The 24,731-nt window shown below is 41.6% G+C and overlaps 1 protein-coding gene across 1 annotated transcript in view; it reads left to right on the forward strand.

Moving 5' to 3' along the window:
- The window catches only part of LIN28B (lin-28 homolog B), a 96,906-nt gene extending 81,932 nt beyond the window's left edge, over positions 1–14,974 (forward strand). The window contains exon 4 of the mRNA XM_044292391.1: positions 14,605–14,974. Within this exon, the coding sequence (XP_044148326.1) occupies positions 14,605–14,974 (370 nt within the window). The remainder of the gene's footprint in view (positions 1–14,604) is intronic.
- Positions 14,975–24,731: the final 9,757 nt, after the last annotated feature.

Below are 24,731 nucleotides of genomic sequence, written 5' to 3' on the forward strand. Positions count from 1 at the left end.
AGAGAATCAGGCTTCACGTCAGCCACCACTGCAACAGTCCATTGTCATAAATTTAGGCCCAGCACCCAGGCAGAGGAGAGAGGTCCCGTAACAGACAATCTGGCTTCATGTCAGCAGAGAATTAGTCTGCATGTCATAGCAGAGAATGAGGCTTCACGTCAGCCACCACTGCAACAGTCCATTGGCATATATTTAGGCCTAGCACACAGGCAGAGCAGAGAGGTCCCGTAACAGACAATCTGGCTTCATGACAGCAGAGAATCAGTCTGCATGTCATAGCAGAGAATCAGGCTTCACGTCAGCCACCACTGCAACAGTCCATTGTCATAAATTTAGGCCCAGAACCCAGGCAGAGGAGAAAGGTCCCGTAACAGACAATCTGGCTTCATGTCAGCAGAGAATCAGTCTTCATATCATAGCAGAGAATCAGGCTTCACGTCACCCACCACTGCAACAGTCAATTTTCATAAATTTAGGCCCAGAACCCAGGCAGAGGAGAAAGGTCCCGTAACAGACAATCTGGCTTCATGTCAGCAGAGAATCAGTCTTCATATCATAGCAGAGAATCAGGCTTCACGTCACCCACCACTGCAACAGTCAATTGTCATAAATTTAGGCCCAGCACCCAGGCAGAGGAGAGAGCTCCCGTAACAGAGGATCTGGCTTCATGTCAGCAGAGAATCAGTCTGCATGTCATAGCAGAGAATGAGGCTTCACGTCACCCACCACTGCAACAGTCCATTGGCATATATTTAGGCCTAGCACACAGGCAGAGGAGAGGTTCATTCAACTTTGGGTAGCCTCGCAATATAATGGTAAAATGAAAATAAAAATAGGATTGAATGAGGAAGTGCCCTGGAGTCCAATAATATATGGTTATGGGGAGGTAGTTAATGTCTAATCTGGACAAGGGACGGACAGGTCCTGTGGGATCCATGCCTGGTTCATTTTTATGAACGTCAGCTTGTCCACATTGGCTGTAGACAGGCGGCTGCGTTTGTCTGTAATGACGCCCCCTGCCGTGCTGAATACACGTTCAGACAAAACGCTGGCTGCCGGGCAGGCCAGCACCTCCAAGGCATAAAAGGCTAGCTCTGGCCACGTGGACAATTTAGAGACCCAGAAGTTGAATGGGGCCGAACCATCAGTCAGTACGTGGAGGGGTGTGCACACGTACTGTTCCACCATGTTAGTGAAATGTTGCCTCCTGCTAACACGTTGCGTATCAGGTGGTGGTGCAGTTAGCTGTGGCGTGTTGACAAAAGTTTTCCACATCTCTGCCATGCTAACCCTGCCCTCAGAGGAGCTGGCCGTGACACAGCTGCCTTGGCGACCTCTTGCTCCTCCTCTGCCTTGGCCTTGGGCTTCCACTTGTTCCCCTGTGACATTTGGGAATGCTCTCAGTAGCGTGTCTACCAACGTGCGCTTGTACTCGCGCATCTTCCTATCACGCTCCAGTGCAGGAAGTAAGGTGGGCACATTGTCTTTGTAGCGTGGATCCAGCAGGGTGGCAACCCAGTAGTCCGCACAGGTTAAAATGTGGGCAACTCTGCTGTCGTTGCGCAGGCACTGCAGCATGTAGTCGCTCATGTGTGCCAGGCTGCCCAGGGATAAGGACAAGCTGTCCTCTGTGGGAGGCGTATCGTCATCGTCCTGCCTTTCCCCCCAGCCACGCACCAGTGATGGACCCGAGCTGCGTTGGGTGCCACCCCGCTGTGACCATGCTTCATCCTCATCCTCCTCCACCTCCTCCTCATCCTCGTCCTCCTCGTCCTCCAGTAGTGGGCCCTGGCTGGCCACATTTGTACCTGGCCTCTGCTGTTGCCAAAAACCTCCCTCTGAGTCACTTCGAAGAGACTGGCCTGAAAGTGCTAAAAATGACCCCTCTTCCTCCTCCTCCTCCTCCTCCTCCTGGGCCACCTCCTCTTCCATCATCGCCCTAAGTGTTTTCTCAAGGAGACATAGAAGTGGTATTGTAACGCTGATAACGGTGTCATCGCCACTGGCCATGTTGGTGGAGTACTCGAAACAGCGCAACAGGGCACACAGGTCTCGCATGGAGGCCCAGTCATTGGTGGTGAAGTGGTGCTGTTCTGTAGTGCGACTGACCCGTGCGTGCTGCAGCTGAAACTCCACTATGGCCTGCTGCTGCTCGCACAGTCTGTCCAGCATGTGCAAGGTGGAGTTCCACCTGGTGGGCACGTCGCATATGAGGCGGTGAGCGGGAAGGCCGAAGTTACGCTGTAGCGCAGACAGGCGAGCAGCAGCAGGATGTGAACGCCGGAAGCGCGAACAGACGGCCCGCACTTTATGCAGCAGCTCTGACATGTCGGGGTAGTTGTGAATGAACTTCTGCACCACCAAATTCAGCACATGCGCCAAGCAAGGGATGTGCGTCAAATTGGCTAGTCCCAGAGCTGCAACGAGATTTCGCCCATTATCACACACCACCAGGCCGGGCTTGAGGCTCACCGGCAGCAACCACTCGTCGGTCTGTTGTTCTATACCCCGCCACAACTCCTGTGCGGTGTGGGGCCTGTCCCCCAAACATATGAGTTTCAGAATGGCCTGCTGACGTTTACCCCGGGCTGTGCTGAAGTTGGTGGTGAAGGTGTGTGGCTGACTGGATGAGCAGGTGGAAGAAGAGGAGGAGGAAGCCGAGAAGGAGGAGGTGGCAACAGGAGGCAAAGAATGTTGCCCTGCGATCCTTGGCGGCGGAAGGACGTGCGCCAAACAGCTCTCCGCCTGGGGCCCAGCTGCCACTACATTTACCCAGTGTGCAGTTAGGGAGATATAGCGTCCCTGGCCGTGCTTACTGGTCCACGTATCTGTGGTTAGGTGGACCTTGCTACAGATGGCGTTGCGCAGTGCACACTTGATTTTATGGGATACTTGGTTGTGCAGGGAAGGCACGGCTCTCTTGGAGAAGTAGTGCCGGCTGGGAACAACATACTGTGGGACAGCAAGCGACATGAGCTGTTTGAAGCTGTCTGTGTCCACCAGCCTAAATGACAGCATTTCATAGGCCAGTAGTTTAGAAATGCTGGCATTCAGGGCCAGGGATCGAGGGTGGCTAGGTGGGAATTTACGCTTTCTATCAAATGTTTGTGAGATGGAGAGCTGAACGCTGGCGTGTGACATGGTTGAGACGCTTGGTGACGGAGGTGGTGGTGGTGGTGGTGTTGGTGGTACATCCCCTGTTTGCTGGGCGGCAGGTGCCAACGTTCCTCCAGAGGCGGAGGAAGAGGCCGAGGCGGCAGCAGCAGAATAGGCCGAGGCGGCAGCAGCAGAAGAGGTAGCAGGGGGAGCCTGAGTGACTTCCTTGGTTTTAAGGTGTTTACTCCACTGCAGTTCATGCTTTGCATGCAGGTGCCTGGTCATGCAGGTTGTGCTCAGGTTCAGAACGTTAATGCCTCGCTTCAGGCTCTGATGGCACAGCGTGCAAACCACTCGGGTCTTGTCGTCAGCACATTGTTTGAAGAAGTGCCATGCCAGGGAACTCCTTGAAGCTGCCTTTGGGGTGCTCGGTCCCAGATGGCGGCGGTCAGTAGCAGGCGGAGTCTCTTGGCGGCGGGTGTTCTGCTTTTGCCCACTGCTCCCTCTTTTGCTACGCTGTTGGCTCGGTCTCACCACTGCCTCTTCCTCCGAACTGTGAAAGTCAGTGGCACGACCTTCATTCCATGTGGGGTCTAGGACCTCATCGTCCCCTGCATCGTCTTCCACCCAGTCTTGATCCCTGACCTCCTGTTCAGTCTGCACACTGCAGAAAGACGCAGCAGTTGGCACCTGTGTTTCGTCATCATCAGAGACATGCTGAGGTGGTATTCCCATGTCCTCATCATCAGGAAACATAAGTGGTTGTGCGTCAGTGCATTCTATGTCTTTCACCGCTGGGGAAGGGCTAGGTGGATGCCCTTGGGAAACCCTGCCAGCGGAGTCTTCAAACAGCATAAGAGACTGCTGCATAACTTGAGGCTGAGACAGTTTCCCTGGTATGCATGGGGGTGATGTGACAGACTGATGGGGTTGGTTTTCAGGCGCCATCTGTGCGCTTTCTGCAGAAGACTGGGTGGGAGATAATGTGAACGTGCTGGATCCACTGTCGGCCACCCAATTGACTAATGCCTGTACCTGCTCAGGCCTTACCATCCTTAGAACGGCATTGGGCCCCACCATATATCGCTGTAAATTCTGGCGGCTACTGGGACCTGAGGTAGTTGGTACACTAGGACGTGTGGATGTGGCAGAACGGCCACGTCCTCTCCCAGCACCAGAGGGTCCACTAACACCACCACGACCATGTCCACGTCCGCGTCCCTTACTAGATGTTTTTCTCATTGTTATGGTTCACCACAACAACAAATATATTATTTGGCCCAATGTATTGTATTCAAATTCAGCGGGATATAAATTTGAGGCCTAGTATTTAGGCGCTGGGTGACCGGTATGGATTTAGTGACAGAATTAGACTTGGAAATGCACAGAAGCGTGTGTGTGTGAAGTTATTCTGAATGACCCAATGTGCACCTTGAATATTATATACCCTTTTAGGGATAGATTTCAAATAGCTCTGATATAGCAGAAACCACTAAATTATGAAATTGCTAAATTGGGAATTGTACTTCAACCCAGAACAAAAAATGTGCTTTGACGGACACTAAATATCTTGCCCAGCAACAACAGTACAACGGTGGGTAACGAGAGATTTAGAGGGAATTAAATTTGAGGCCTAGTATTTAGGCGCTGGGTCACCGGTATGGATTTAGTGACAGAATTAGACTTGGAAATACACAGTAGCGGGTGTGTGTGAAGTTATTCTGAATGACCCTATGTGCACCTTCAATATTATATACCCTTTTAGGGATAGATTTCAAATAGCTCTGATATAGCAGAAACCACTAAATTATGAAATTGCTAAATTGGGAATTGTACTTCAACCCAGAACAAAAAATGTGCTTTGACGGACACTAAATATCTTGCCCAGCAACAACAGTACAGCGGTGGGTAACGAGAGATTTAGAGGGAATTAAATTTGAGGCCTAGTATTTAGGCGCTGGGTCACCGGTATGGATTTAGTGACAGAATTAGACTTGGAAATGCACAGAAGCGTGTGTGTGAAGTTATTCTGAATGACCCAATGTGCACCTTCAATATTATATACCCTTTTTGGGATAGATTTCAAATAGCTCTGATATAGCAGGAACCACTAAATTATGAAATTGCTAAATTGGGAATTGTACTTCAACCCAGAACAAAAAATGTGCTTTGACGGGCACTAAATAACTTTCCCAGCTACAACAGGACAACGGTAACGAGAGATTTAGAGGGATTTAAATTTGAGGCCTAGTATTTAGGCGCTGGGTGACAGGTATGGGTTTAGTGACAGAATTAGACTTGGAAATACACAGTAGCGGGTGTGTGTGAAGTTATTCTGAATGACCCTATGTGCACCTTCAATATTATATACCCTTTTTGGGATAGATTTCAAATAGCTCTGATATAGCAGAAACCACTAAATTATGAAATTGCTAAATTGGGAATTGTACTTCAACCCAGAACAAAAAATGTGCTTTGACGGACACTAAATATCTTGCCCAGCAACAACAGTACAGCGGTGGGTAACGAGAGATTTAGAGGGAATTAAATTTGAGGCCTAGTATTTAGGCGCTGGGTCACCGGTATGGATTTAGTGACAGAATTAGACTTGGAAATACACAGTAGCGGGTGTGTGTGAAGTTACTCTGAATGACCCTATGTGCACCTTCAATATTATATACCCTTTTTGGGATAGATTTCAAAGAGCTCTGATATAGCAGGAACCACTAAATTATGAAATTGCTAAATTGGGAATTGTATTTCAACCCAGAACAAGAAATGTGCTTGAACGGACACTAAATAACTCGCCCAGCTACAGCACTAGGGACAGATTTAGCTGGATATAAATTTGAGGCCTAGTATTTAGGCGCTGGGTGACCGGTATGGATTTAGTGACAGAATTAGACTGGGATATGGCCAAAAAATGAACAGACTATTGCTGGTTAAATGCACTTGGTGTGACAGCTTCACCCTGATGTAGGCTTTAGCCAAAAAACAACCACACCATTGAGGGTTAAATGCACTTGGTGACAGGCGCAGCTTGCCCCTGATTTTGTATATGGCCAAAAAATGAACAGACTATTGCTGGTTAAATGCACTTGGTGTGACAGCTTCACCCTGATGTAGGCTTTAGCCAAAAAACAACCACACCATTGAGGGTTAAATGCACTTGGTGACAGGCGCAGCTTGCCCCTGATTTTGTATATGGCCAAAAAATGAACAGACTATTGCTGGTTAAATGCACTTGGTGTGACAGCTTCACCCTGATGTAGGCTTTAGCCAAAAAACAACCACACCATTGAGGGTTAAATGCACTTGGTGACAGGCGCAGCTTGCCCCTGATTTTGTATATGGCCAAAAAATGAACAGACTATTGCTGGTTAAATGCACTTGGTGTCACAGCTTCACCCTGATGTAGGCTTTAGCCAAAAAACAACCACACCATTGAGGGTTAAATGCACTTGGTCGCAGCTTGTGCTGGCGCACCACAAGACACAAAATGGCCGCCGATCACCCCAGAAAAATGAGACTGACAAACGGTCTGTGCAGCCTAAAAACAGTGAGCAATTGAGGATCAGCAGCTCAATGATCCACAGCTGCAGATCGATCAGTTAATCAAGTCCTTTGGAGGAGTTAATCTGCCTAATCTCGCCCTACTGTCGCAGCCGCAACCTCTCCCTACGCTAATCAGAGCAGAGTGACGGGCGGCGCTATGTGACTCCAGCTTAAATAGAGGCTGGGTCACATGGTGCTCTGGCCAATCACAGCCATGCCAATAGTAGGCATGGCTGTGATGGCCTCTTGGGGCAAGTAGTATGACGCTTGTTGATTGGCTGCTTTGCAGCCTTTCAAAAAGCGCCAAGAAAGCGTCACAAAAGCGCGAAGAAAGCGACGAACACCGAACCCGAACCCGGACTTTTACGAAAATGTCCGGGTTCGGGTCCGTGTCACGGACACCCCAAAATTCGGTACGAACCCGAACTATACAGTTCGGGTTCGCTCATCCCTAGTGGTGATGAGGGGGACAAAAAAAAAATCACGGTGTCCTTTTAAGAGGTTAAAAAATCTATTTATTTATTTAAAGAGCTTTATTTTGCCCCCAGACTATGTTCCATAAAAAAATGGGAGGTTCTAATAGGAGTGTTGTAGTTGCCAGATTATACTGTTTATGCCGTTTTGTGTGCATTTCTACCCCTGGCTATATCCCATTATGTACTAGTCTAAATAATCACTGTGACGCCGTTATGGAGGGGTGTAATTGGAATAGAATTGTGGAAATAAAAGTTGAAGAGAGGGAGCAGGTGTATGGATATCTACATATGTTGGTTGACAAAAAGCTGCTCCCCTAATGATAGTTGCCACAGTGGTTGCTACATGCTGTTGGTTACAAAAGGAAGAGTAGCTTTGGGGCACAAACAGCTGCTGTAACAAGTTAATTACCAGGCTGAATAAAGGACCAGGACCCTACAGAGGCACAAGTGTCATTACTGGTCAGGGGTCTGTATACTGTGTGCACCCTTCTCTCCTAGTCTGCAATTGTGTTGCTTTGTCATCTAAACAGAGCTACCATACTAGTATTAGTGCAAGTATATTCTAATTGTTGAAATCAGAACTGCTTGAATAATATCTGAGCAGAATGGTTTTTAGTTGGTGTTAAAGGTTTTGCTTTCGATGCTTTGTGTTCATTTTACTTTGTATTTGCATCTTGTTAATAAACATAAATGGTGCTAAATTTGGTGGTCGTGCATAAACACGGTACATAAGACCCACTGAGAGCCATAATCATACGTGATACAATCATTTAACTACTGGGTCAAAGCACTTGTTTAGCTAATTTATTATACTTATGACTGTAGTAATGGAGCAAGATCCATATTGCTGGTAGTTTCTAAAACAGAAAATTACCGTAAAACTCTTGTGTCTTTCTAGGTAAAACAAATGTTTGACTTCCTGAAGTGGTGTAATGGAAGTGCTGTAGTATGCAATGCTGTGGCCATTTTTGTTCTTGTTACATAAGAGACCTTTCTGCTGTAATTAGTAGCCCTACAAACAGCATATAAGTATATCTCCAATTAATACATAAGTCCTGTAGAACACAAGGGCATAATTGATTCCTCACAATACAAACTATATTTCAATGAATAAATAAAAATCCTTAAATCCGTGCTGTATGAAAGAGAGCATGTATTAAAGGGAGGGGGTACAGAGTCATACTTATCTAGTTATTCTCTTACATACTGAGATACAGATCCTACGTTGAATCCTAGTTTGCCCAAGGAGTGTAGTTATTACCACTGTCTATGAATTTATTCACCCATGCTGTAGTGCTTTCTCTTTGTTAGGAGGTGATAAAAGTAAAAAAATAAATATATATATATATATATTTTTTTTTTTTTTAAATCTTACTCATGTATGTAAGGTTAATGCACCTGTGATGTGTAATTGGCGCATGCCCTGTGCTAGTATAATGAAAACTTCCACCCTTAGTGTGTCGCACAACCACCTGCTCCCTATACAAAGTGGGTAAAGATCCCTGCTAGTAGTAGACTGGGCACACGCACCATGTCCATTAGACAAATGTTAAACCCTTGTAGCACATAATCCTTATGCAGAACAAGGAATCTATATTAATATTGGAAAGATAGTGTATTTTTAACTAATAGGACTACGGTTTTATGTACTTGATACACAATTCTCCTCCTATAGTTCCAAATGATGCATTTTTCATATAAACTGTATCCTATAAATAGTTTTGGGGCCACAGAACTGTTTTAAGATTTTTGATTTGTGCTTGTTCAACTAGATAAATCATAATAACCTTTAATTATTTAAGGCTAATCCCAAACACGTTTTTATTATAATAGAGATGAGGGCTTTTTTGGTTTGCATATTTTTACGTGTAGTACTCTGCTGCTGGTTAGTTTACTGATCTGAAGATGGGACTTTTTGTCTTCTACTTGGACCTAATTTTATACACTTCATCACAATCATTGTACTTGTTTATTTGTTTATTACCAGTGATCCAAAATCGTATTTTATGAAGATGGATCACTAAGCCTAAAAAGTGATTCTTTTCTGCAGTATCTGGTCCCTGTTCAGTGTGTGCCACTCATCAATGAACCCTTTTATCTATCTCCCGTGCTTTATGCTGTATAATTAATTGTTGTTCCTCCTGGTTTTCTTGGTGTCGTCCTATGGCTTTAGTTAGTTGAGTACTCTTAGTTTTGTACACTTTGGCGTCAGTACATTTGGTGCAGGTGCCCTGGGGTTTGATGGAAGAAATATTTCTTTGCTGTTTTATCCGATCCGCATATGTCTTGGATAAAAAAAAAAAAAAAAAATTGATTGCCATGACCAATTATATTTCCCAACTGGCAGCTGTGCTACTTGAAGGCCCTAGAAGCAGCTGAAGAGAAGTTTCTGGATGTGTGCTTCACGAGCCATCATTAATAGAGGTTTATGTAGTGTCACTTGACAACATTATGCCAATGACTGATTTCGTTTTCTAGCTTTCCTTTCTTTCCATTTTATATACCCAACAGCAGAGTTTAAGTCAGTCAGTGTTAAATTAGTGGATGAGAATGCTGTGTTATATTAATAATTGCCTGTACTAAGGGTTTTGATATTTTGCTGCAAAACAAAACCGAGGGCTGGCGTGATTTGTGCTGCTGGTAAGAATGATTGACACAAAGTGAATACATACTCAAAAGGAAGGAATAAATGCCTCCCATCCCCCCCTTTTGGCTGGCACTCATAAACAGGAGCAGATAGCATCTAAGGCATTGCCTCAGCAGGGAAGCAAATGTGATGGGGGTTAGGAATCCGGAAGACGACATTGTGTAGCAATTAGAATTTCTGTATGCGATAATCAGTACATGCTATGAAATCTTGGCGCAGCAAGTTGAATGCCGTTTAGTCGAAATGCACTTGCAGCAGTAAACCTTGGGAAGGTGCGTTTGTCGATTGAAGCAGGGTAGCTCGACAGCAGTTTTTTTGTCAATTGGTGACGTGAAATGGTTCACTGAATCGGATAACAGTGCATACCATAGTGACTGATTAAATTGATTTGTCCATGGCCTCAGGCGGCACCACTTCTGAAGCCCTTTAACCCCTTTTCTCTTCGAGGTCGAGGTGTTTGCGAATACCTTTAGCATAAATTTACATCTTTTATAAAGAAAAGGGCAACCAAACAGATTAACTCTGTTTAGATTTTACTGTAATCTACGTGCTTGCTTCTCAGCTGTAATGCTGTTCCTGTGCGACCTTTTTTATATAACATTTGTTGAAATGTTGTTTAGGCGCTTCAGATAAATATCAAAAGGATGGGAATGTAATAAAGGCGACTCGTTCTTCCATTCCCTCTTCCAGATTTTTTTTATGTGAAATGTGGTAATTTAGAGCAGAGTTTTCGATCTTTGACTACTTTATTCGTACACATCAGATGTCATATTTTTTTATTTTTTTGCTTTTTTCCCCCATGTGTATAACATAAAAGATTATCTTTATTTTCACTTTAAATATCCAAAATAGTTGCAATTGTGAAAAATGTAATTTGTGTAATAAGAATATTTTGTAATTTAATGAAAGGTCTTTGTTTTTTTAGGTTTTAATGTCTTCAGAAATATATATAAACTTATTTTGCATGACTACATTTAATAAGAAATGCGTTAACAATGTAGTACTAAGACATAGGTGTTATAAATTTTGCAGTGCTGTAAATTTAGTGTATGCCCTTCTTAAATGAGTATGTCGCCACCTTGTGGAGTTTAGGTTACTGCTGTTTCTTTCCTCATTAAACACAAGTGAAACAGAGCTTATTTGCTTTTTATAAAGATCTAATGTCAAAAAAAACAATTTCCAAGTGTAAATTGATGTTTGTAAAAAGTAGCGAATATTCAATTATGTGCAATTTGTATTCTTTTTGTAAAAACAATTGCATTCTGTGTTGTAAGCCGTCGGAAGGGACTTTATAGTGTCTTAAGATTATTCCATTTTAAGAGGTTATGCCACAGATTTAAGACTTTTTTTTTTTTTTTTTTTTTTTTTTTTTTTTTGTAACATCTGGAGGATTCTCTTCCCTTTCTGTTGGTGGGCAGCAGCTTATCACACAAGGCATTTAAGTACCTGCATCTCCCAGGATGCATGGCATATAAATTAACACCTTCCTCCCCAGATAGAAAGTTGTCCCACAGATATAACCCCAGGGATACACATACATACGACGAGCAATGCCTCCATAATTTCCATCTCTACTAGCTATATATTTCTTGAATTTAAAAGTAGGAACAAATAAATGAAAGGTGCCTAGACTGTTACACTATGAGATCACTACTCGAGAGCAGGAAGGCTGCTGAGCCTGGTAGTCCAGCACTGATTGCAGGGGAGAGTGGACCAGAAGGATAAACAGCAAGGGATGCTAAAGGAAGAAAATGTGCATAAGAAACCAAACAATATTTTAATTGCATGTATATTGCAGTAATACATTATTTGCAATGCCATATTCATTGCATTGTAATGCGTTTTGGTGGGATAACCCCTTTTAGAGGGGTTATCCCATGAATAATGTAAAACATGAAAATCAGACCTCATATAGTACATGACAATTTCTTTCTAACAAAGCTAGAACCAGCCCTGCACCTCACATGGATCCAGAGATCTCCCCAATCATTGCTCTGCTAGATTTATATCAAGCTGACAGCTCAAGGGGAGTGTCTTTTCTGCTGCAGCTAAGGGGGCGTGTCTGTTCTCTCCCTATCACAGCTCAGGAGGTGTGTCCATGCTCTCCCGATCACAACTCAGGGGGCAAGGATGAAACTGAGCATGTGCAGCCTTCTCAGTGAGCAGGACAAAGAAATAAGAAAAACAAACTGCAGGTGGCGCTATACAGATACATTTTATTGAATAACTCACCCGCTATACAGATACATTTTATTGAATAACTCAGTGGCTTTACCAAATTTTTAATTACATGCAATTGCAAAATTATTCAGATCCAGGGGCTAGTTTGAAAATTGTAGAATATTTTTCGTAGGACAACTCCTTTAACTGCTTATAAATTCAACATGTTAATACATAGGGGAACATTTATCAAGCCCTGAACTCCAGAATTCTGACTTCACAGTTGAGACATTTTAAGCTTACTGAAGTTTTGAAAAGCTGGTGTAGAAATGGTTAACTGTTAATTACATTCACTCCATATTTATCAACTGTGACTTTAAAAAAAAAAAGTAACAAATTTTGTCTCAATCCTACATCTCTAGACAGAACTGTTAGTCCTAAATGTGCACTAAATTTATCAAACATTGTGTGACATTTGATAAATTTATAAATGGACTCCTGCAAAACTGACTTGTGATTGACCCTGGTTATAAATTTCCCTATAGTGTTTTTAATGGAAATAGAACATTTCTTCAGTTTAATTGGTTAATGTGTGCACACAATGGCCTAGACTTACTAATGTGGCAAATTCTGGAGCGATTTAGGGTATCTGCAATTTTTTCCAACTTTACTTAAAAGGTGGGTGGGTGAGGTGGGGCCTATTACGTGCCATCTCACAGTAAGCCAGTTAGTTGGTATAGAGTTGGACAAGTGTCTAGCCTAGCACCACATTTTTCATCCACCCTGAGCCACTCTAGACAGCCTGTCTAAGTTTACGTCATCTACAGCCTTAGGCCTCTTGCACACGAATGTTGTGCATTGGTGACCGCAATTTGCAGTCCCCAATGCACGGGCAACGTCCGTGCGGCGGCCGGGACAGATCGAGACGCATTTAACTTGAAGTTCATTTTTGGGCGGTGCGGAGGCCTGGACAGAAACACAACGGAAGCACTCCATAGTGCTTCCATGGGGTTCCGATCCGTGCTTCCATTCCGCATCTCAGTGATTGTGGAACCATTCAAGTGCATGGGTCCGCAGAGTGCACACGGGCCGGTGCCCATGTATTGCGAACCCGCCGTATGCGGGCCACAATACGGCCATGGGCACAAAACGTTTGTGTGCAAGAGGCCTTAAGCCTGTATTACACTGCTCGATTTTTCAGCAGATAATCACTACCAAGCATTTGCATGAACGCTTGTTAGCGGTCACCTGGCAGTGTAATACTGCCGCTGATTGCCTGATTAATGAGCAAATGCTCGATCATCGGGCAATCCAAATCTTTTGACATGTTAAAAAATTATCGTTTGCAGGCAGCTGATCATGGTGTCTAATAACGATCTGCCGCCTCTGGGACCCGCACGTGAATATGCATGCGTTTTCACCCTCCATTCATTTCTATGGGACTGATGAAAATAGCTGAGCGTTGCAGGGCACTACAGATCGCTCTTGCACAGCTTCGTAAATGAAACTAAACAAAAGTCATAATATGCAAAGAAAACATTTTCAAAGTTTTCATTTTGGAAAAAAGTACTAAAACAGAAAAACAATATAAATTTATCACCATAAGGTTATATACACATGGTAGTGAAAAATGGGTATCTGAAGGCCGTTTTCAGAGACAAAATCCAGAGGGCTATTCAGATAGCAATCTTTTTTTTTTTTTTTTTTTTTTTTTTTTTTGCGGCCATAAATATACAGGGCGGCACTATGAAGACATATGTGACTGTTGTAGATACTAGGGACACTAAGAGGACATTTATGTGTCTGTCTGTGTGTGTATATATAATATACTTTATATATATATATATATATATATATATATATATATATATATATATATATATATTTATGGCATGGGTGCTAGAGGCGGCACTCGGACCCCTCTCTGTGGGCACCCACACCCTGGAAAAAGTTTAAGGTGTACCAATATGTTTTAGACTTTTCCTGTCATTCATCAGCACAGGGCAGCGCATTGAATGCAGGCAGGCTATTATAGCTAAATGATAAATTGCATGGAAGATATACTATATTGGACTTTAGTATTTAGGTTAGATTGCCGTATTGGCACTTTGCGATAAATATGTGGGTTTTAGGTTGCAGTTTGGGCACTCTGTGAATGGTTCGCCATCACTGCCATAGAGTATGTAGTTGTGCCCCTTTTGTTGCACGACAGATGTCGGGGTGTAGCCCTAGCCTAATTGAACTGATCTGCAGAATAAAGTGAACATGTTATTTTTACTGCATAATGAACGCCACGAAACCAAAATGTATAAAACAAAACTTTTCCTATTCCACCCCATCTAGAACATATTTTTTCAAGCTTTCTGCTACATTATTTGGAATTTTTAATGGTGCTATTAGAAAGTGCAACTTGTTCCACAAAAACAAACCCCCTATAAAGCTATTTCAAGAAAGCGTTATGGCGCTCTGAAGACAGAGAGTAAAAACTAAAAGAAAATTGCTGCGTCATGAGGGGATAGAGCAGTCATGGCAGGCCTGGTTCAATTTGGGCTATTTTTTGTTGTTTTGACTACATATGAAAAAATGTATTTATGCTAGTTAATGACGAGGTAGATATTGAGTATTGAACTGATATTTAGGCTGATGTAGACTGTCTTTTCTGTTTTACAGATGCTACAACTGTGGTGGCCTTGACCATCATGCTAAAGAATGTAATCTACCTCCTCAGCCAAAAAAGTGCCATTACTGTCAAAGCATAACGCATATGGTAGCGAACTGCCCCCACAAGACTGTTCCACAACATCCAGCAGCCTCTCAGGGAAGATATGAAGCAGAACAGCAGCCTTCCACTTCTACTTTTCAACGGGAAGGAGGAGGGGCCTTTGGCTATTCATCTCCATCATATTCTCAGGAGGGAAGATCAGAGCACTCAGAACGTTCAAGCAGGTCACCGCAAGAAGCTTCCTTAAGTAAGATATCTACATCGCCTGAAGAACAAAGCAGAAAGGGGCCTTCTGTTCAAAAAAGGAAAAAAACTTAGCTTTGTCTCGGTGTCGCCATTAAACTTGCCTTTTCTGGGAAGTTCTACCTCATAGAAGTACAGGGGAAGTCATTTCATTATCCGCAACTGACCTGGAATTTTAACTACTGTTGAGGAACTGTGAATTTAAAGACAAACCTAATCTGCTAACGGACAAATCACTCCAAGCAAACGAAACATGCAGGGTGTTATACGTTATACCTCATTTTGTGTGTGCGCGTATGAATGTGTGTGTACATCATGCCCTTTAGTACACACAGCTAGAATTTTGAAACGGGGTATATATGGACATGTATATATATTCGCCACAACTTGCATTCCCAGCATTCATCAACGTATGAAGCAATACTCATTGTTCCTGTGTTAGCCATTTTCTTTGAAACACTCCTGCTATTTATTATATTTTTCTGAGCAATCAAGTTTTGTTACGAGTGTTTAGTGTGTTTTCGTGGTGTGGATGGATCGTGATCTGACACCTGTAGTAGTACATCCCAGAATGGGTTTTGGTTTGTTTTTGGCTTCTTCTGTTGGACTGTCACCTCATCAAAGCAATATCGGCAACAATGTACAGCTTAAGCATAATGGAATGGTGCTGTATGTTCAGCTGCGAGAAATGCCTAAACCTACATACAGGTGTAAAGGGGTTGTCTGCGTGTTTAATAACCATGACTATCCCTAGGATAGGTCAACATTATCTGATTAGTGGGGGTCTGACTACCAACACCCCCGCCGATCAGCTGTTTGAAGAGGCTGCGGAGCTCTGGTATGTGCCGCAGCCTACTCACAGCACAACCCGTCCATTGGACACGTCTGGTACATATGTGGCTGTGCTTGGTTCACTTGAATGGGACTACGCTGCACCTAGGCTAGGTGATCGATGACTGTGATGTCACAGGCCTAGGAAGAAGCCGCAACCCTCACCAGAGACCCACAGCCACTTCAAATAGCTGATCGGTGGGGTGCTGGGTTTCGCCCACCCCCCCCAACTATTTAGATATTGATTAGCAATCCTGAGCATAGGTGATCAGTTTTAAACACTCTGACAACCCCTCCAATCTATAGTGAGGGTTATAGAATGTAGTATCAAATAGGCTGGTTGTGAGAGTCCAAAAACAAGTAGCACTGTATACTGCCGTTTGTGCCAGCTATTGTTGTGAGAGTCATACCAGCAGCACAAATCTTTTGCTTACATGCAATACTGCGTACAGCGATTGTAAACCCCTCCATTTGAACTGCCAAATAATGTGTAGACATAGGCATATCATGTTGACGCCATTCCATGAAAACCGCCTCATGCTCTTGCAGTCTGCCTTAACTATGAAAACTAGTACCGGCAAAAAATCTAAAGTTGCCTACAGCAATCAATTTTTAGTGCGTGCTTAGACTGTGGGGCGGTAGTGCGCTACTCGGCAATACTGCAGTGGTTTTCTGCTAATTGCCACGGTTTTTGGTGTACCTGCTGAAAAAACAATCCAAACCACTATGCGGCCACTAAACAGAACCCAGTTTTGAAGAACAGTCCCCCGCTTCTTTTTTTCTGTGCAAGTTTCTAAGCCCTCCTGTTACATAGCAAGGCATACGGCTGCATTTGTAGGGGCTCTGTGTGATTTTCTCAGTGTACATGCTGAATGTAAAGTAAAAACAATGTCTGAATAGAGCCCAATAGTAAAGAACCTTTAGGTAAATGGCTGCACAGCAAAGGCTTATATATTATATGCTACTATCTCTGTTTTCCAGTCAAAGTATCATATAATACAATGCTAAAACATGTCTTTTCAATCCATTAGCCAGTTGAGAAATTCTGTGTGCATAATGTGTGTGGTTATTATACAGATTATATATACTCGCACACAATTGTATTTTTTCTTTTCTTTCTTTTATTTATAAAACTAGGTCTTACTGGCATCCTCATGAGATTTTGTTATCTTATTCCTGCTGATTACCATGGGGCAGGTATATCGAAGAGACTTATTGTTGATTTATGTGACTTATAACACATATTTTTGCTACCAAATTTACCTCTTGTCATTCCTTTTGCAGGTTATAAGGATATATGTCACATGTGCAGGCCATGGCATTTCTCAAAATGCCATAAGCAGTCATGTATGCTCCATAAAGGCATACATGACTGTACTGTCTTCCAGCTGGTCTAATGATCGCCCCTGGCTACCCAGGAATCAGTGGAGAAGACACACTCGCCAGTCATCCTCCGCGTCCACCGGCTCCAAGACGGCAATGCAGGCCTCAAATTCTGTGAAGGAGCTTCCCGGCAAATAGATGCGTCCAGCGCAGATACAGGCAGCAGAATTCCCTGTGTCTGTATATGTACCAGACGTGTCCATTTGCCATTCAGTAGCTGTGCAGAATTACAAGTACCCAGGAACAGTCCCAGAGGATGGTGGGTATGTTTAGTCCACTGATACAGGGGGACAGTTTACAGTCATGTCTAGGAAGGAGCGAACTTGCATTTTTCAAGTTTGGTGTTCAGGTATTTGTGCAGTTCCGTTATGGATTCCGTCATCACGGAATATAACGGAATGCACCATGGAAGCCTTTAAGAGGCATTCCGTCATAATAGAAGGCAAAGGGCAGCATAAGTGAACCAGCCGCACCACGGAAGCCTTTAAGGGTCCATTCACACGTCCGCAACAGTTTTGCGACCCGCAAAACACGGACATTGGCCATGTGCATGACCGGCACTATGATAGAATTGCCTTTTCTTGCCTGTGGCTGCGGAAAAAAAAGAATAGGACATGTTCTGTTCCGCAAAATTGTGTAACGGATGTGGACCCATTTTGCGGACATGTGAATGGGACCCTAAGAGGCATTCCGTTTTGCATTCCGTCATAATAGAAGTCAGTGGGCAGCATAACTGATCTGTTATGCATTCCGTTATATTCGGTGATAATGGAATCCATAACGGAATTGCACAAATACCCCAACTTGAAAAATGCAAGTTTGCTCATCCCTAGTCATGTCATATATGGCTGTTCATGACCTCTTTAATGTGTCCATATGGACTAAGCATACCCCACGTTCAGAATGTATTCATTTACATTAGATAGCACACACAAAGCTAGGATCACTCCCCGTTTAGCCCTCTGCTGGGCTTTCTCTTGGAGGTATACATTTGAATACTCAAAGTCCAAACGTTTCGTCTTTGCATTTTGTTTGACCTGCTTTCCATTAGCTTCCATCTTCTAGACTGTGCCGTTCTGGCCAGCAAAAAAAGAAGGAAAGGAATGGAAAGCAGATCAAACCGAGTTCAAAGATGAATCGTTTGGAAATCTGGATACTGTGTTTTGGGTTTTCAAATGTATCCCTCTGGAAAGCACAATTAAGGGCTAAAACACACTGAAAACAGAGTCTATTTTTTATTTTATTTTAGAGATTTCTAGTTTTAAAAAAAGGTAATTTTTTTGTATGAACTGCAATTTTATGTGAATATTCTTCCCATTCGCAAATTTATCCTAATCATTATAACAGGATGTGCTTGACTAAATTTCTGTATTCGGATTACTGGGCATATGTTATCTTTAGGCTACATTAACGCAAACGTATTTTATTTCTCTGTCCGTTCTTGTTTTTTTTTGTTTTTTTTTTGCTGTCTGCATCTGTATGTCCATTCCGTAGCCCCGCAAAAAAAATTGTATATCCAAAGATTAGGCAGCACTCCAGATGTGATAAGAGGTAATGACCCGTTTATTCCCAGGGCAAAAAAAATATAGAGCATGTCCTATTCTTGTCCATTTTGCGAACAAGTATAGTCATTGTTACAATTAATCCGCGAAAAACGGATGCCAAAAGGACGTTATGCGCATTTTTTGCTGATCAGTGTTTTGCGGACCGCAAAACGCATACGGTCATGTGTATGTAGCCTTAAGCAGCTACAGTGGGCAAATATTCACACCGGAAATGCCTGCCATTTCGATATGAAAATGATATTGGTGTATTGTGATAATATTGCTGCTGCTCATCATAATTGATATCCACTGGCACATATCACGTCACTACACTTGAATCCCATGACTGTGCGTTTTTTTTTTTCCTATGGTTATATAATACTGGTAATTGTATTTTATTTCTCATTGTTGTCTAATGCTAAGTTTAACTTTTGACAATATTGAATGTGATGAATTCATGAACTGCTTCCTTGCCTTATGTAAGGAAAAAGAGAAAAAATATGTAAGTTATGTAGACGAATCAAAGTGGAGCTGCATAACCTTAAGAGCACCTGGAATGTTTTCTGGAAGCTTCTGTACTGTGGGTTCTTCAACAAGTGCTTGAAAGAAAACCATAATGTCACTGTCTATGAAACCAAAGTTTCCTCACTTTCTGTCAATAGAAGGTTTGTGGAATTTGTAAAGTGGGCATTCCCTGTTTACATAGAGTTCAGAACTGTAACTTAGGGGGCATTCAGGCCATCACTGCTCATCTTTTCACGCTATGCCTGTGCCCCCTTCCCCCCTCAGTCTGAACTACATGGAGCACATATCAAACCTATGTTAACACTAGGTTTTATTTTTGTATACGAGAATACTATCAATACATACTCAGGACTAAGAACTTTGCTCAGGGAATATACCATGTGATATTTTACTTCCCATTTTACCGAATCGTCTACAGACCTGTTGTATTGGAACGAACCAAATAGATGTAGAACGTATATCTAATATATTAAGTGTTCTGGTATTAGTAACTACCTCTCATATTTCATATCTATCCACAATTCTGGTAATCGCATAAATATTTTTTGTATTTTTTTATTTCATGTGTTAACTATATAAAACTATGTGTTCATATTCTAATTATTTACTGTATGTGCATTTGTGATTTGAGTTTATTTTGGTCGTATTCACAATGCTTCCATTTTTTTTTTTTTTATTTCTATTCTGTTTACAGCAAAAGGCTACCTCATTCAACCATATGGCATTTTATATGCTGCTTCAAACTTAGTAGGTGATTGTCATATCAGTGGTACATTTTACATTCTGCTTTACGTTTATCCATTAAGATGAATGCAATTTTAGTAGGGCTGCAATAGATTACGTTTTTTTTATTTAATAATTGCTGTTTTTGTGATTTTTGTCAGGGCAGAGGCATACGTTATTTTGTGAATGTTAACACATTCCACTAGGCGACATAATCAGGCTGGACTGTTGTTCATGCCCATGTTATTCACCTGTAAAATGGTTATCAAGAATCTACCTCTCACTTTCTACTTTTTTTTTTTGTTGTTGTTGTTTGTAATGTCATTCATTTTGGCTGTGCCATTTAGAATATCCGTATGAAAATTCTGCTCAAGTAATGGCTCTAAAAAAGTGCCACTGTTAGAGGTTTTGGTGCAAGAATTGGTGCAACCATTCTGGAAAAAATGTGAAAGGTACTAAAATTAGGTCAATTTGTAGGTCTTCTACAGTAGTGTTGCACTTTGCATAAACACACAGAAGAAAGTGTAGTCATTTCTCACAAAATTTTCAACTTTCAAAGTGCCTCTATTCAATTCATAGGTTTACTAATTTTTTTTGGGCCATGAGAAACTACAATTCATACAGTGCACCCAAAACAGTCATTCTCAAAGTTCAAGTAGTTATTTGCTAGTGTTTGGCAATGGAAATCTCCATATATTTTGGAGTGTTGTGGATTTCCCGCTTTCTGATAGTTAAGGACACATCATGGCATAATGTAATATGGCAGATTGTAATGGTTCATAATCATGTGGACATTTTTTATTTCAGTAGTTTCTATATTACTTTTTGAGACTTTTGTTATCCACATTATACAACTAATAAACCCATTGTGATTTTATTTTGAAAGTATACTATGTTTTATGCAGCAGATAACATTCTTTATTAAGACAAGCGATGGACTGAGGAATCTCAATAAGTCTTGAAAGTAATTTAAGTTAATTTATCTCCTGTAAAAATGTTTATCATTAAAGTTATATATGTCAATGTGACCCATTTATAAAATAAACCATTGGTTGGAAGATATGTGCGTATGCACTAATATCTTTATGTAGATGTACTTCATGAACAAGATATGTTTTAGAAGTTAATCCAACCTTTTCTGTTATAGCTTTGTAGTAACATACCCTCTACTTTATCTGTAATAACACCAAGTTTGTGCTGAGCTGTGCCGCACAATTCCAAGAGGTTTTCATATCATAAATAATCATAATTTAAGAAGCAATGAAAGGTCCATTATGTTGTTTCCTGATTGGACCATAACAGGTTCTAACTGCTACTGAAGCCATTAGTAGACCTAAGAGGGTTGCTGAAGTGCAGCCAGAGTTAATATAACAATAGTAACTACCTCTTGAACTGCCAGTTTTAGCTGCAGATATTTTAGGGATCTAGAATGTTCTTAATCTTTAAGCATTTATTGCTTGCAAATAAATGTAATCCCCACAATGAAGAACAGAGTAATCATTGACACTGCTTCATGGTTTTCTAAATAACATATGGTATCTAATTTAACCTTTCTAGAATAGTAGTAGTAGTTCTCCTTTTTTATTTTTTTATTAAACACGTTTACAAGAACGTAAATATTGCTTGAATTATATGTACTATACAGAAAAACAGTAAAGTTTAAGGGTCATAATACCTATTGTCTTCTCAATGGATTAAAGCACTGATTGCCTTTCTGCATATCATGTATTTTTTATTTTTATTTTTTCATTTAATGTCTTTTTATACTGTCAATCATGAAAATTGTGAGGTTTAATATGAATTACTTGATTTAAAAGAATAAAAGGTATAACTTTGGCATTTATCATATGTAGCTTGTTTTTTTTTTTTTTTGGTGATGGTTCTATATATTGTTCGGTTTTATCCCAGGTTACTATATTTTTTGCTATATAAGATGCACCTGGGTTTTAGAGGAGGAAAATACAAAAAAAAATATTTTAAATCAGACCCCCAATCTTCATCATCCCTCATATCACACCCCCACAATGATAATCAGAACCCAGATCACACCCCCACAATGATGATCAGAACCCAGATCACACCCCCACAATGATGATCAGAACCCAGATCACACCCCCACAATGATAATCAGAACCCAGATCACACCCCCACAATGATAATCAGAACCCAGATCACACCCCCACAATGATAATCAGAACCCAGATCACACCCCCACAATGATGATCAGAACCCAGATCACACCCCCACAATGATAATCAGAACCCAGATCACACCCCCACAATGATAATCAGAACCCAGATCACACCCCCACAATGATAATCAGAACCCAGATCACACCCCCCACAATGATGATCAGAACCCAGATCACACCCCCACAATGATGATCAGAACCCAGATCACACCCCCACAATGATGATCAGAACCCAGATCACACCCCCACAATGATGATCAGAACCCAGATCACACCCCCACAATGATGATCAGAACCCAGATCACACCCCCACAATGATGATCAGAACCCAGATCACACCCCCACAATGATGATCAGAACCCAGATCACACCCCCAATATTATTCGGACCTCAGATCAGATAAAAGGAATTACCTCCACTGCACTGGACAGCACCGCCTGCTTTTAACGTCCAACGTCTCATCACCGAGGGCATTGGTTCGGAAGGTATATTAAGAACTTTTTTTTTTTTGCAACATTTCTGTGACATTTTGGAGACACGCCACTTTTTAATGTGGTCTAAGGTTAAGGCAGAAAAGTGAGATTAGACCTGGATTATGACACCTTTACTGTCTGTGGTGTATACTATACAACATGCAGTTGCTCCAAAAAACATGAAAACTGCACCATTTCATAAAATTAGGTGTAACCAGACTTTAAAGTGACATAAAAACAAATGTTAAACAACCACCATGTTTACATTTTTTGTACTTTCACAAATATTGATAGGTTTGCCTATGACTAATGTATTATAAGGAGATGGGAGCTATAAACTCACTAAAGACTCTATAGACGTAAGGAAGATAATACTTTTGTATTTACATTTCAAATCCTTAGCATTATGCTATGCTGAATGGACCTTTAAACAACTTTTTTCTAAGGCTTTGAAAACTTGTGTATTGACAAAATTTAAGGGGTTGGTCTAGAAGCGACATTTATCACCTATACACAGAATAGATAAGTGCATGATCTTTGGTGGTCCAACAGCTGGGAACCCCACTGATCACAAGAACAGAGGTCCCCTGAGTTCATTGTATGAATAGAGTGGTGGCGCACATGTCTGACCACCTCTCAGTTTACTTCTGTGGGACTGCCAGAAATAGCCGAGCACTGTACCTACCAGTACCATAAAGCATGAGTGACAGTTTATAATGCAGTCAGCATGAGAGGAGGAGAGACAAGCAATTGCACAAATGATCACAGTAATGGGGGAAAAAAGACATGATTATTGCATAATGTATATGCTAGTCTTGCAATTCTAAGTTCTGACTTGCTATATCATCGATGTGCTCTTGTTACAAGCAAATTTATTGACCTTGTGTAATAGGATCCTTACCCTCCAGATTTGCAGCAGTATTTTAGAGCTATAATTGAAAGGAATGTGTAATCAGGATATGACCTATTATTTGAATCACATTTTTATGTTAAACATTTTTATATTTTTTTGGGCGATATTTATCTTAAATTTTAATGTCGCAATTTATATTTTAAAAAATATCTAAAATCTTGATAGTCTAATTTGATGTGGAGACTTACTGTGCTGTACAGGTAATTTTCCAGTTGGTAAGGCATCATAATCACAGGCAGAATTGCAATGACAAGTAACACCTATATATAGATAACACAGGACCCACCATTTCCAATAGGTGATATTATAGCTCGTCCCTCCTGACCTCTGCACAGTAGGGTTGAGCGAACCCGAAGTGAAAAGTTTGGGTTCCTACTGAACTTTGCGAGTTCGGGTACCCGAACCCAGACTTTTTCACTGAAGTTCGGTGTTCGGGTGATTTTATTATTTTCCATTATAACATGGTTATAACAGAAAATAATAGCATTCTTAAGACAGAATGCTAAATAAAATGGCCCTTGAGGGGTTAAAAATAATTTTAAAAAACTCCTCATCCTCTGGATCGTACAGCCGGTATCCTCTATTTTCTGCAGGTCCTACAGAAAGAAGATGATACCGGCTGCGCGCTGAGGTGTTTTTTTGTTGTTGTTTTTTTAACCCCTAAATGGCCATTTTATTTAGCATTCTATCTTAAGAATTCTATTTTTTCCCGTTCTAATGGAAAATGATAAAGTGAAGTTTGAGTCCCCATTGACTTTAAGGGGGTTCAGGGTCAAGTTAGGGTCCAGAAAAATCTCCCATAAAAGTCAATCAACTGCCTTCCTGTTCATTTTGTCTTTTGCCTATGTGGCTGCTCTCAAAGATCAGGAAGACATGATATATTTTAGGCCCAGTGGCCAGTGTGAAAATTGGAACATGGAACATTTTATTATAAATCACACAATTTATTAAAGAATGTTTTAACATTAAGACTCTGTTTAAACAATAGGTTATTTTCTGATGACATTCTGTTTAACTCACTCTCTATGGGCAGCCAGTGCAGAGAGCGGAGGATTGGTTATATGAAAGTATATCAAAGCAGACTGGTTATCTAGCTGCAACATTTTGACCGAACTGAAGTCGTGTATTGCTTTGTGTGGGAGGGCAGTACAGTAGTCTATCCTAGGGCATCACAGTAGTCTAGCCTAAGTTTACGATGGTAAGTATTCTATGCCAGGGATAGAGGTGTTGGATGTGCAAGTTGCCATAG

The sequence above is a fragment of the Bufo gargarizans genome, chromosome 4 (assembly GCF_014858855.1).
Source record: "Bufo gargarizans isolate SCDJY-AF-19 chromosome 4, ASM1485885v1, whole genome shotgun sequence".
NCBI lineage: Eukaryota > Metazoa > Chordata > Amphibia > Anura > Bufonidae > Bufo > Bufo gargarizans.